Genomic DNA, 12738 nt, shown 5'->3' with positions numbered 1-12738 from the left:
TGGGAAGGGAATGGGCAGACGTGGGTCTCTTGCTCACTGCGCCACTGGATTCAAGCTAGCTTGGCTGATGAGGGGTGATGCCCTGAAACCGGTCCATGAATGCTTGTTTCTAGTCCAGGAAGGACCTGGCTTGGCATTTTGAGCTAGATTGGTCCCATAGGGAACATGGTGAAGACTTATTTGCATACAGCTGGGTACAAACTGGGGTGGCGAAGTGAGCTGCAGAACGATGATGGATTCAACCCAGATCTGTGACTGGGGGGGGAGTGTTTGCATGTCCAGCATTCCATCCATCAATTGTTTCTTTTGCATTTATTTATTATTGGGCCATAGCACATCAAGAGACCTTTAAATTATTGTGACAAACTCACAGATTTCAAGCTCAGCCCATGAACACTGCAGTTGGCCAATAACTGCAGCAAAGGATCCTGACAGCAAATAAGTTTCTCCACTATCTAGACCAGAGGTATGACTTTATGCCACATGATGCAGGTGCACAGACACACCTGCTTACCCGCTCCATAGCTCTGCTGTTCTAGTCTCTATACTTATCTTGAAGTGTTCATGATTTATTACCATTATTTCATTGTGGACTGATCAATCTAATGAATGAAATGCGTTTATTCCATCATCTGTGGTCAGATAACTAAGACTAAAGAAGGTGAGGGGTCAATGCTGAAATCAGAAAAGCATAATCCATGGGTGAGGATAACAAAAGAGCCGAGTAGGAAGGAGTTGATAAGCGCTGACTAGGTTAGGGCGAGTAGAAAATATTTGCACATGCTATTAACCCATGGGTAATTACAAAAAGGGGGTGGTGATGGACAGAGTATCGGAGTTAATCAGAACACTCCTACCCAGTCAACAGATCAGGGCTTGATCCATCACGTTTTTTAGCTCACTGCACCATCCCAGTTCAGAACCTGGCTATATGCAAATTAGTCTGTCCCTGGCACAGTGCATCATGGGAACAGGGCAGACCAAACTACCAAGCCAATTCTTCACTGGAAAGGAAACAAGCTTCCGGGGACCGGTTTCTGGCATTACAGCCGTCTTCGGCCCGGCTTGCTTGAATCCTGATGGTGCAATGAGCAAGGGACTCATGTCTGAGCATACCCTTCCACACTCATGGTGGCCAAAATAATTACAAAAAGGGGGTGGTGATGGACAGAGTATCTGAGTTAATCAGAACACTCCTACCCAGTCAACAGATCAGGGCTTGATCCATCACCGTTTTTTAGCTCACTGCACCATCCCAGTTCAGAACCTGGCTATATGCAAATTAGTCTGTCCCTGGCCCAGTGCATCATGGGAACAGGGCAGACCAAACTACTACTACTACTAAAAAACGGTGATGGATCAAGCCCTGATCTTTGGACTGGGTAAGAGTGGTCTGCTTAATTCAGGCACTCTGTTCATCACCACCCCCTTTTCTGAATCATTAACCCATGGGTGGTCACCCGGTCTACACAAACAAGCACCCAGCTCAAGCCTCCCCACAAAGAACATCACCATCCCTTCAATGCCCTTCCTGGTTGAGCCATCAAATTAAATCCAAACCAGGTCAGGGTTTAAAAAGCAAAATAAGTTGCATTTCCCTTGTTCCGAACATGGTTTTGTGCATGAACGATACACCTAAAAGGGCATAAGAGCACCTTGATAGTGCAATTCATGCAAAAAAAACAAAAAAAAAGACAAAGATAAAATCATTACAGAGTGGGTAGTAGCTTTTAATTTTTCTGAAAATAAAGAGCAAATAATTGATTATTTTTCTCTCTGGGAGGCATGACGTACGGTTGTAGTGTTCTAGGAAGCAGGAGGCATTTGTTCCAGATGTTCGGGAGTATCTCACAACCACCATCCAGCATCCTAAAGTGATGCTGAGGCAGAGCTGCAGCCAGTGTGTGGCGACCCATCCTCAAACTAGAATAAGGCTGACTCAGCACTCCCAGTTAGAGTATTCATGAGTAGGAAGGCTACACACATTTCCATAACAGGTACATAATTGTGTGGTAAAGGTAGGTTTGATGGCATCCTTTGATGGAAACAATGAGAGATCTGTAGGAACCCCTGATGGAGGAAGGCACTATTTAATTAACATCAGAGAGACAGACACTGGTTGAGGAGACACTCTTTCACTGCGAGTAAAGAACAGAGGCGTACTTTATAAGGAAAAGAATACATTATAGCCCATGACGGTGATTGTTAAACTGCAAATTAAAGGGTAGGTAAAATGCTACACAATTAGATGTAATTGTCAACCAAGCCATAGCCTAAGAGTAAAAAACAAATGACAATCTTAAAGTGCAAATTGTATGCTGAAAGACTAAGTAGCTGTTCATGTTCATTGGAGTGATGCAGACTTCGGGTAGAGTTCAATGACGTCAAATCCTGCTGGTGCAACGAGCCTAGAAGTAACAAAACTAACGAGTCACTCAGTCTTTAGAGTGTCCTAAGTAAGGGTGCTAGTGACCTTAACAGCGTACTTTACCAAAGAAACTAAACCGATATCCCTACAAACACATAGTTGTGTGAATGAGTGGACTGCCAGAGGTCACCCATTGGCCTAGCGCAGCAGCCCTGGTGCATGCTTGAAGTAAGGTGAGGAGGCTTGCACTGTTGTTGGTGTTCACCTTCATTGTGCAGGTTGCACAACAGTGCATCGTCCATAGCTATGAAATCTACACACAAACTTCACACATGCACCCGCTAGTGGTCAGCTGCAGACCAATACACATTCGTCCAACATGCAGATCAGGAAATAGTGGACCGACAGAGAGGTCTAGACTCAGAGGGGTTCCTCACAACCTACATCTAGCCCCTGGGACTTCCTTCAGTAACTCCTGCACTCCTCCCCGAAACCTGCTACCTCAAGGCGCCTTGTGTGGTTGTGGTCAGCAGAGAAATATTCTCAATGTGGCTCTGTGGCCCCTTAGGGGCGGTATTCAATTATTTTACTTCATCTTCTCCACCAAGGAGCTATCTGCCGCTTTTTCACCAAAGATCTGATAGCTATACATTCCTCCTTCTTCTGAATGATGCGAACGAGTGATCATGGGCTGTTCCGAAAGGTGATAAAATGACATCAAGCGAGTATTCTTCATTCTCTCTACTCTCACCCTTGCATCTCTCCAATGGATACCTCATTGAGTCACTCCCCAGTACTCCATCACAGCCACCCATGCATTTCTCTATACATCTAGTACTCTTCATACTTCTTTTTATTTTAGAATATCTCCACCCCTGCTGTTTTCCACTGCAGACTTTAACCACCACCTTGAACCCAACTTCACCTATGTAGAAGACCATCACTTGTGCGCCTCCTTCCTGGTCATACGTAACTGTCACTTCTGCATGTGACGTCTATTAAGACCGTGTCCCTCTTTTCACTTCATGAGGTCTGCATCCCTTTGCACAACTCTCAACATAGCATCAGCCCTCTACATCCCAAAACGTCGCTGAGGCCTGATCTCCTCCAATCACAAGCTCTCCCTTGGGCACGGTACCTCCATCTGGTAAAAGCAACAACTGAGGCAATGTGTTCCGCGCTATCCATCCAGGTGGAAGTGTCTAAATGTATATGCTACCACACTCAACATTTCTCCGCCCGCACACAATGATCGAAAGTGACAATCATCCGAAAAGGAGGCACCTGCATCTGATTTCCTTTCCAACTATTAGATAATTTAATCTCCAGGAATGTTATTCCATTGTAAAGTTGTGGCAAATCTCATAGCCAACACATATTGAGACTGACCATACATTCCATTCCAAGACATCATCTGTAAGACGTCAGATCCAAGCTGGTGCCATCTTGCATCCTCACACATGACATACCATGCACATTCTGTGATGCGCTTTCACCCTGTGTAAGCCCCACAACGCTTCTGGAGCCAGGGTGCCCTTTATGAATCTGGAGTCAAAGTGATCTTTGTATGATTTATTTGGTTGTGTTTTGTAACATTTAGGGGCAAATCGTATTGGACGGTCATTGGTAAGGTTGCTGTATACCAATATATTGTATAGTTGTGCGTTATTATTGAATAGTGACACACTAATGCATTGTTTAGTAACATATTATATTCAGGCCAGTGGAATTAAATGATTCTGCAGCTTTGGCATTTTCCAGATAATCACTATTCTGCTGCATTTGCCACTCACTACACGACCACGGCATAATTTGCTCCAACATATCAAAGGTACGATACAAAGAGTCAAATGTGGCTCTGTACAATGGCAGATCCTTTGCACAGGTTACAGGGTCACCTTTAAGTAGCAGATTGCTGTACTCCGCTGTTAAACTGATACTAATGTGGTGCAACTTTGTCCAGACAGTATTAATAATTAAAAAAAACAATGCTGCTACATACTATTCCGCATGACTTGTCTTTTCTTGCAGGATAAGTTTGTAAACCCTCCAGCATAATTTGGTCCTCCATTGCCGCATAATAGCAGTGTCACTGAATATCTTATAGTGGCCAACTAGATCCCGTCATGGGTCTGTGTGGATCAATGTGTACATGGGTGTTTGTGCCGATTAACTCTTGTTTGTTTCTTATGCTGGGGTGCACGGGTGCCCACTGCTGCGCAGGTGGTGGCTGCTAAGTACGAGGCATCTTTTTCTTGAGTAAGTTTATGCATGCTTCAAATACACACCAAACACTATTTCTGTGACATCATTGCAGGTGCTGATATCAGACACACCACATTTGGCACAACAAACATGGACTGCGGTTGACGAATAATATAATGGCATTCAAATAAACCCACACACCTGCCACTTGGCTCATCTATTACAAAGTGGGAGCACAGTGAAACGAAAAAATAGGAAGGACACGCAGCTTCCGTATTCCAAAGGTAAATACACAAAGATGCACACAGATAGGAACAAAGAGGCGCTGGTTCCAACAATGCCGCGTGTGTGTTTCATTTCTTGGCGCGCGCCCTCTTGTATGGGATTAGGTTCCTTCACGGTGGAAGTTCGCCCCTATACTCTGGAGCACACTTGTCAATAGCCAACCACATGTAAGGACACGTGAAACGAGTGTGCGTGAACCTGCACGCAGTCTACGTCAGATGACCCCCAACCTGAGGGACCAGTCAGGGGCTCGAATGTACCGAACAGCTGAGACCAATGTCGGTCTCTGTAGCCCGGAAAGTAGCAGCCAAAAGCAGGTAGAGTGGATGCTTCGGAGCCACGCCGACGAGGAGATGAGGCTTTACTTAGACAGCTGTGTTGAATTTAAACCAGCATTATGGCTCAGCGTGAACTGCTCGCCGCTGACAAATGCGGTGAACTGCTAATCATACGTTTGCATCTTAACAAGGAAGAGTCAGCCGTCCATCCTTAAGAGCTCGATAAAGTTAACACCATTGGATTGGACAATAACACCTTTTATGTTCTAGCAAGCGATGGCAAAAGTGAGGTTCGAAGCACTTCGTGTGTTTTTTTAATGTACAATTGCAGATCTCTTATAAGCCCCACCATGGGTAATGATTCTCTTATTAAACAACCTGGTAGAAAACGTACACACTAAAACACTGACCTGTTTCTGGCTGCACTCATGCGAGGTGACTCAGGTGGACAGACCCCAGGCACACGTCAATAGCAATAGAAATAGTTGTGCAATAACCATCACTCCTTTATCAGTGAAGAAACTGAGCACATCGCTAGCCTACATCGCTAGTGCGTGCAGCGGTTCTATGGAACTCCCTGCCCCCGGCAATTCGCGCTATGAGAGATTTGCTTTCTTTTCGTCGCGCGGTGAAAACCTTTTTATTCCCTTAGTTTGTAACACTTGTTTGTTTTTTGGTTTAGGTGTGTTGTGCAGCTGCCTTGTCGGGCGCCAGGACGCTCCTTAGCTGGAGCATCTGTGCGCCAAATAAAAACGCATAACATAACATAACATAACATCATGGCATGGTAAAGTAGATAGGGCATAGAACAGGAGGCAATTAGTTCAGGACACGCCCAATGTTGATCCATGAAGGCTGCAGCCATGCTAAGGTGTAACATCTTGTCCACAGACAGCTTTTAGCTCCCTGTTACAACGGGCTTAGAGACAGCCTATTGCTTACCACTGGTTGACTTTTTTTGTCACTCATTTGCTTGCTTTTTATCTGATGGTTTTCCTTCCCCTTCTTTGGTTTGTCCGTCCCCATGAGCCTAGCTTCTTCACCATCCTTTTGTAGCTGCCATGCTCCTTTTTTAGATCCCCCCGGCCCATACAGACAGTGATGTGTGTTCTTAGAGGGGGAATTAGAGCCCAGCCGTCGCTTACCATTGGTTGGCTTTATTCTACTCTCATGAGCTTGTTTTTTTAATTAATTTTCTTGAGTGGGCTTGTCTTCAAACTATTGTGTGGGTCCTTCCCCTGAAGTGTAGCCTCATCAGTCATGTTCGTTCACTGCTTACTTTTCAGGAACTATAATTTTCTTTTTGGTTAGGCAGTGCTTGAGCTTTCCAGCTGTCTCTCTCGTGTACTTCTCTTTCTCTCCCCTGTTGCGCTCCCAGTTGCTCCCTCTATCCTGTATTCTTCTCCCACCCCCTCAGTGTTGCACTCATCCTCGTATGCTTCTTATTTCCATGTTTTCCCGTTTGTGTCCTTCTTCCTCCTCCCACCCGCTCCCCGTTGCTTCCCCCTCCTGCCCCCACCCACAGCCTTTTTCATGTTTTATTTATCTTTATTTTGGGGTGGACCAGGTAGCAAATTGCTGCCTACCCGCCACCTTAAAAATGCTTTTGCGCTACTTTTATTTGCTTTACTTTTTTTATTTACTGATCCATCTCTGATAGGTAAATTACAAAATGGCACCTGCGTCATTTTGTAGGTGCTCATGCGTAATAGAGCATGCACACCCTGCAACATGACCCCGCTGCATCGTACAATTTTTTTTTTAGCATATCACTATACTCCACACAGCTTCTTGCCAATGTTGTAAAGCATTGCTAAAAGGCATTTGAAAAAATAAAATGGGTTAAAAAGCAAGACCTATTGGGTTTACCATTGCTTGTTTCAAATGCATTTTGAGCACTTAAAATTGTGATTATTTTTTTAGTCACAGAAGGACTGGCTGATTTGAGCCACAAGGTCGTCCTTTCACTGCAGAAGGCAGACCTGGCCTTCTTTCATGGAGAGGGCAGTATACCTCTGCAGGCTGGTGCAGTATGTGACTGCACCCGCCTGCAAGGGCATGCCAGGGACCACATTTTACCCCACTTAAAGGGTGTTCTTGGGCGAAGGGAAGGGTGTGGAATTAAATAAAACATATACTTGTCCAAGGGACAAGCTGCTTCATAAATCTACTTGTCCTGTAAAAAAATCCACATGCCCCTTTGGTGCCAAGTAGTGCAGCGACAAAGTATGGCAGCAATCTCATTATATAAGACCTCTCATAATAGCTTTTCTGATTATACCAGGGCTAATATACAGTAGTGTGTGAATTTTAGCAGTTCCCTTATTTTGCCACCTTTCCATAGATCTACATACTGGGGCTGGAGATCGTGTTAAGCAATAATTCCAGGGTTGGACTGCGCTTTTGAGTCTGTGCATACCAACTAACTTGCATGTTTTAGGGGTTTTCACAAGCACTTCTCTAATCTTTCCCCATGCTGAAAAAGGTTGGAAATTTACTCCTGCCAAAGGAAGAAGTAAAACGGTTTCCAAACATTTTTCAATTCTGAATATTTTCTAGGTAATGTAGCATGCAAACATATTTTACTAGATGACGCTTCAAAACAATTGTACCTCAAATGTCACAGTAGTTTAGCAAAACGTTTTATTTCCTAGTTGCATTTTTTGTGAACATTTTATCTTGAATGCAAAGACTCAATCTTGCTTTTAAGTGTTTTCAAATATTTGCATCTAATCAAAGATAATTTTACATAGCCTCATATTGTTAAGCTTTGCAAATGTGTGTATACATTTTTATACTGGGACCACTGTCAGCAGTGCAATCCGAGCTTACAACATTTCCTCAGAGCGCTCACCCTAATAATAAAGGCTTTGCATTAATGAACCAAGAATACAAGTTCAAACAGCATTAACATATGGACACACATTTTTCCTTAACTGCTGACAATGCCCTTCTCTGATCTGTAATGTGGTACTGTAAACTGGCAGCCAAAGGGTTCGTGCTGCAGGGAGTTGGGCCTACTTGTCCCAAGGACAAAAAAACACATGAAAACGTGTTGTCCTTGACCTCCAACAATATGCCCTGGGGGGAGTTGTGGACACAGAAGCAACATGTTCCTTGTTTCTTACCCACATCTGTAAAGGCAAAGGATTTCCTCATTTGCTTGGGAACCAGGCAACCATGCAAATGAGAGAATGACATTTTATTATCACCCCTGAGTAGCTTTTGCATTGGTGCAATCCCTATTACAGAAGTTGCAGCCCTGTCTGTAATACCAAAGTACCCTGGGCGCTCTGTAGAATACGACCTGAGGACACATTTGCTGCAAGGAGGATTCCTGGAATGGGTAAGAAGGAGAAGGTGTCACATTGACATCTATCAAATTACAAATACAACCTCAAAAGCTGGCTGAGGAATGCAAACAAAAACTGGTCGAGGAGGATGGTGCTCAAACAGGGGTGCAGTCTCGAATAGCAGTTTTTCAGTCTCATTAATCGACTTATCCAGGCATCAGTAGTACGTGTCTTGCAGATTCTGCTGAATTGTTCCTCCCCATGTTATTTCAACTACTTGGGAACTATTTATCTTAACGTTTCTTTTAAAAATAAACACCACTCCTGCCATTTTTAACAGTGTAAATAGAATGTTATTATTTTCCAATGTAATGGTTCTCTATATACTGACTTTGGAAGGCTGGAACGCTAAATCATACTTAAACTCATGACCTGCAGACTAATACGAGGTACAAGATGTCTCCTCATTACCCACAACTATTGTGACATGAAATCTGTAAATGAACAACATGCATGATTTACACTTGGGCTTCTCAAATACATAAACGAGTGGGGTCAAGAAACCAACAGGGCTGTTGCATCCCTCTCACCTGCTTCCCTATAAGAGACCTTTCAGATTGGGAAACTTTACATTTCCGTTCCTTACCCTCCTCCCCCGTTATAAGCCCTCATCTACAGCTCGGGACTATAACTAAGGTTCAGGGCCGTTAACAACTGGTATAGCCCACGCAGCTGCGAGGTTTTCACAAACAAAACAAGGCAGAATCTGATGCCATTTGGAAGGATTCTGAGATGAATGGACGACTTTTAAGAGTTACCTGGAGATTTCAACTGCTTTCAGAAAGACAGGACTGGTATTTCACAAGTATTATCGGTCTTTGTATTGAGGTTTCTATAAAATCATATTTAAATGATAGGATTCTTGGGCTGTTTGCTTTTGAAAGTATGGACTAAACTGAGCACTTAAAGCAGTTCTCTGGGTTGTAATATTGTATTAAGAAATCAGGGAAGGGTTTCACGTCACGGCCAGCTTTTGCTTGAGCAAAAAAGTTCACACAATTATTGTATTGCTTTTGTAGAAAGGTAAGTGAGACAACTTATTTAGTTTTAATTCTCTAAAAGTGTCAGCACCAGGGTACAAAAAAAGTACTGCATGAAAAATGGTTTCCCTAACCCCAATCACAAGGCCTGAAATAACGGAGAATATATCTGCAAGATATCCCCTCTTTAAAATTACAAAAGGGGTCATTTATGTTCTCAATGCAGAGTGGGAATGGGCCTTTAAGAGTCTTAAATTGTACGGATTTGAAAGTAAATGCCAGGCTATCCTGATCAGGGTCAATGCACTGACCATGCATAGAGGAACTCGTAACTGTAAATGTATGCATATCTCACTGCGGTGGGATGTCTAACTTCAGTGCCTTTTGCATGCGTCATTTAGTCCATGAAGGGCTGCTTCCTGTTCTTCAAGGCACTACGTTGATGTGTAGTACCATATAGTATAATGCCACCTTGACACTTGTGAAGGAACATTCCTACTGTGCCAAGTTACTTCCACACACATTCTTTGTGATAGTTGGCAAAGCCGATAGATCAGGTTTATAGACTGGGCATTCCAGAAACAAAAAACAGAAATATGAAGAGCAGCATTTCCTGTGTTAATAAACTTACCTGACTTTTCTTTCTCATCGTGATAAAAATAAATCTAAACTGAGCAATATGTACACCATGCGGAGCACAATTGCAGCTCTGTGGATTAAAGTGCGTAAAGTAGCAATGTGTGCCACCTGGTCCCACTTCTAGAACACATCCTCAGCACTCATCACTCCAAGGCCAATAACATGAGTAGTATTTAATAATACAACTAGCATGTTTACTTAAACAAGATATAACTTATTTTATGTATTTGGAAGTTAGTTTCAGAACGAGAAAGTATGTGCACAATTCGTATTGTGACACTAATTCCAAACACCAAGTTATAACACTGGGATTTTCAAGTTTAGGCGAGCTTCCCACAATGGTTCCCACAACCATCCCGTTTGAAGCACCTTGGGTGTCCTGTAATGTTTAACTTTTTCAAGCTTCAGACTGGCAAGCACATCAATGACCAGCAGAGCCAAGCAAACATCCTCACACCACCAGGCTCCCTACCGTCGACGAATGACAGCCAAATGAAAGCTCGACAAACCAGGTTCAACCAGGTGAACTTTGCTTTACCAGGAGAAATATGCCTGCAGCATGCAGTCTAGCTTCCCAACTGCACAAGCTTCGACTCTCCGGTAATCTGCTCTTTAAATATGTAGTACCTTGGTGTGAGGTATTTGCTGTGTGAGAGGAGCCTGTGTGTAGTCTGACTTCGAGATGGAATGTGTGCAGGGAGTCAGTTCACAAGCAGAAGAACTGACCTTGCAGAAATATAAGCTCCTGGTAGAGATACATATAGATATTTATTAACTATTTACCAGTTCAGGTAATATCTATTCACTGAAAAAAATACAAATCTTAAAGGGACCTTATAGTTTAAGTGATAATGCCAGTTATAGCACGCCGTTTTAAACTAACAAAACCACATACATTTTCCATTTACAGTTATCTCAAGTAACTATAACTCATTCCCCAAAGTAGCCATAATTCTTGCCTCCGGCTTGCACAGTGATGTTAACAATAACGTCATTTCAGAGGTTGTAGTGATGTTATCAATGAAGTCTTAGACTATGTCATGGGTGATGTCATACGTGAGTTAAGTAGCAGTCCACAGCCTGGGCTCCAGTTATAGTTTCTTTAGGGCATGAGTCAGTTTTACATTTATATGAACTGCCTAAACTTGTAAATAGTTAAACGTAATGAATGGAACCGCCCTAGTTGGGACAGTGAATACTACAAAATGCCATTCACCATAAAGTCATTATTCCAGGCATGCTCTTTCTGTTGAAACCCGCACACAAATACACTTCCGCCCCCATCTCGGTTACTGCGGTGGGTAGCGGTCAATGACACGGTAGGCAGGTGCAGTGGCACCGGGGTCCAAGGATGTGGACGCCTACTGCGCACCAATTACGGCCAGCTCTTTGACTTTTGACCCAGGAGTTGCTTTTAGGGCCGATGGCATCCCTTCTAGGCCGCTGCCCAGACCGTGCACTCCACATTTTTTCTGGGATACTAAACATGCATCATGTTCACACTAAAGTGTGCCACAAAGTGAGAACCTCTTTCCCACCACAAGCAGGCTCTGCACACCCCGGCCGCATCTGTGAGGAGAGAGATGTCCTGTTTACCTGTGGGTGCCGCCCTTGCCCTCCCCAGGGCCCCGCAACACACCAGGAAACAAGGGCCCCGGGACCAGAGGCTCTGGCAGGCGCAGGGCGGCAGCATCTCCCGGACGCACAGCAGCCGCTGCCGCCACCGGCGGGTGCAGCGCCCAGAAGCCTCTGTATATGCTGCTGCGCTATAGTCGCAGGACCTTTTGCTAAATAATATCTATAGCGTCCTAGAACCGACTGACTGCTGGCTGAGGCGCGCATCCTCTTCCTCGCCCGTTTCTCCGACTACCACAGACAGACTATTCCCCACATCCAAGTCCCGTCATGACTTCCCTCTTACCGAAGAGCTTGGAGATGCGCCTGTTGAGCCCCTCGAAGCGGCCTTTCTCCTCCAGGGACCCCATCTCCGCCCCTCTCCTCTTCACCTGGCCGGTCCCTCCAGAGAGAGAACCCTTCCTCCTGCTCTCCCTCGGAGACTCTCCCTCCCGCGAGACGGCGGCCTCCCTCCCCGGCCTGGCAACTCCCCCTCCTGCCCGGAGCCAGAGGTGTGCAGCGCGTGATGTCATCGCTCTCACCTGAGGCCCCGGGCCTCGCCCTGACAGGAAGTGGCGCGCCCGCGGAGGCGCGAGGATGAGCCCGGGCGCGAGGAAGAGCCGCACGCTCCAGTGGGAACTCTCAGAGGATGTGTACAGGTTCCGTGGACCGGAAACTGGGGGAGACAGTCTATCTGGGCAAAATACAGGCCAACATGGATCCTGCCAGCCAAGAAAACAACTGGCGCTTCATTACACTGACAGCGCCTTCACACGAGCCAGGCACCCAGTGAAATACCTGCACAATGTGACCTTTCACTCATAATAGCATACATTATGCAATGCGCCTGTAAAATATTTCCACTGCAGGTAGGGCAGAAACAGAGTCTGTGGGTGTGGCTCATCTCACGGTGTACAGACAGGCTCACAGCATCTGGCCATCGCTTCAAAGACCCGCCCATCAGTGCTGCTGTTTTTGGAGAACCAAGAGGGCCAAACGCAGCAAATCAAGATCGA

The 12738-nt window shown here is 44.9% G+C and overlaps 1 protein-coding gene across 1 annotated transcript in view; it reads right to left on the bottom strand.

Moving 5' to 3' along the window:
* PLEKHG3 (pleckstrin homology and RhoGEF domain containing G3) overlaps nucleotides 1-12247 on the bottom strand; it is a 203415-nt gene extending 191168 nt beyond the window's left edge. The window contains exon 1 of the mRNA XM_078662284.1: nucleotides 12030-12247. Coding sequence (XP_078518410.1) covers nucleotides 12030-12093 — 64 coding nt within the window. The 5' untranslated portion in view covers nucleotides 12094-12247. The remainder of the gene's footprint in view (nucleotides 1-12029) is intronic.
* Between the last annotated feature and the right edge of the window lie 491 nt (nucleotides 12248-12738).

Source organism: Lissotriton helveticus, chromosome 9 (assembly GCF_964261635.1).
Source record: "Lissotriton helveticus chromosome 9, aLisHel1.1, whole genome shotgun sequence".
Lineage (NCBI taxonomy): Eukaryota > Metazoa > Chordata > Amphibia > Caudata > Salamandridae > Lissotriton > Lissotriton helveticus.
This window is presented reverse-complemented; position numbering and strand designations above follow the sequence as displayed.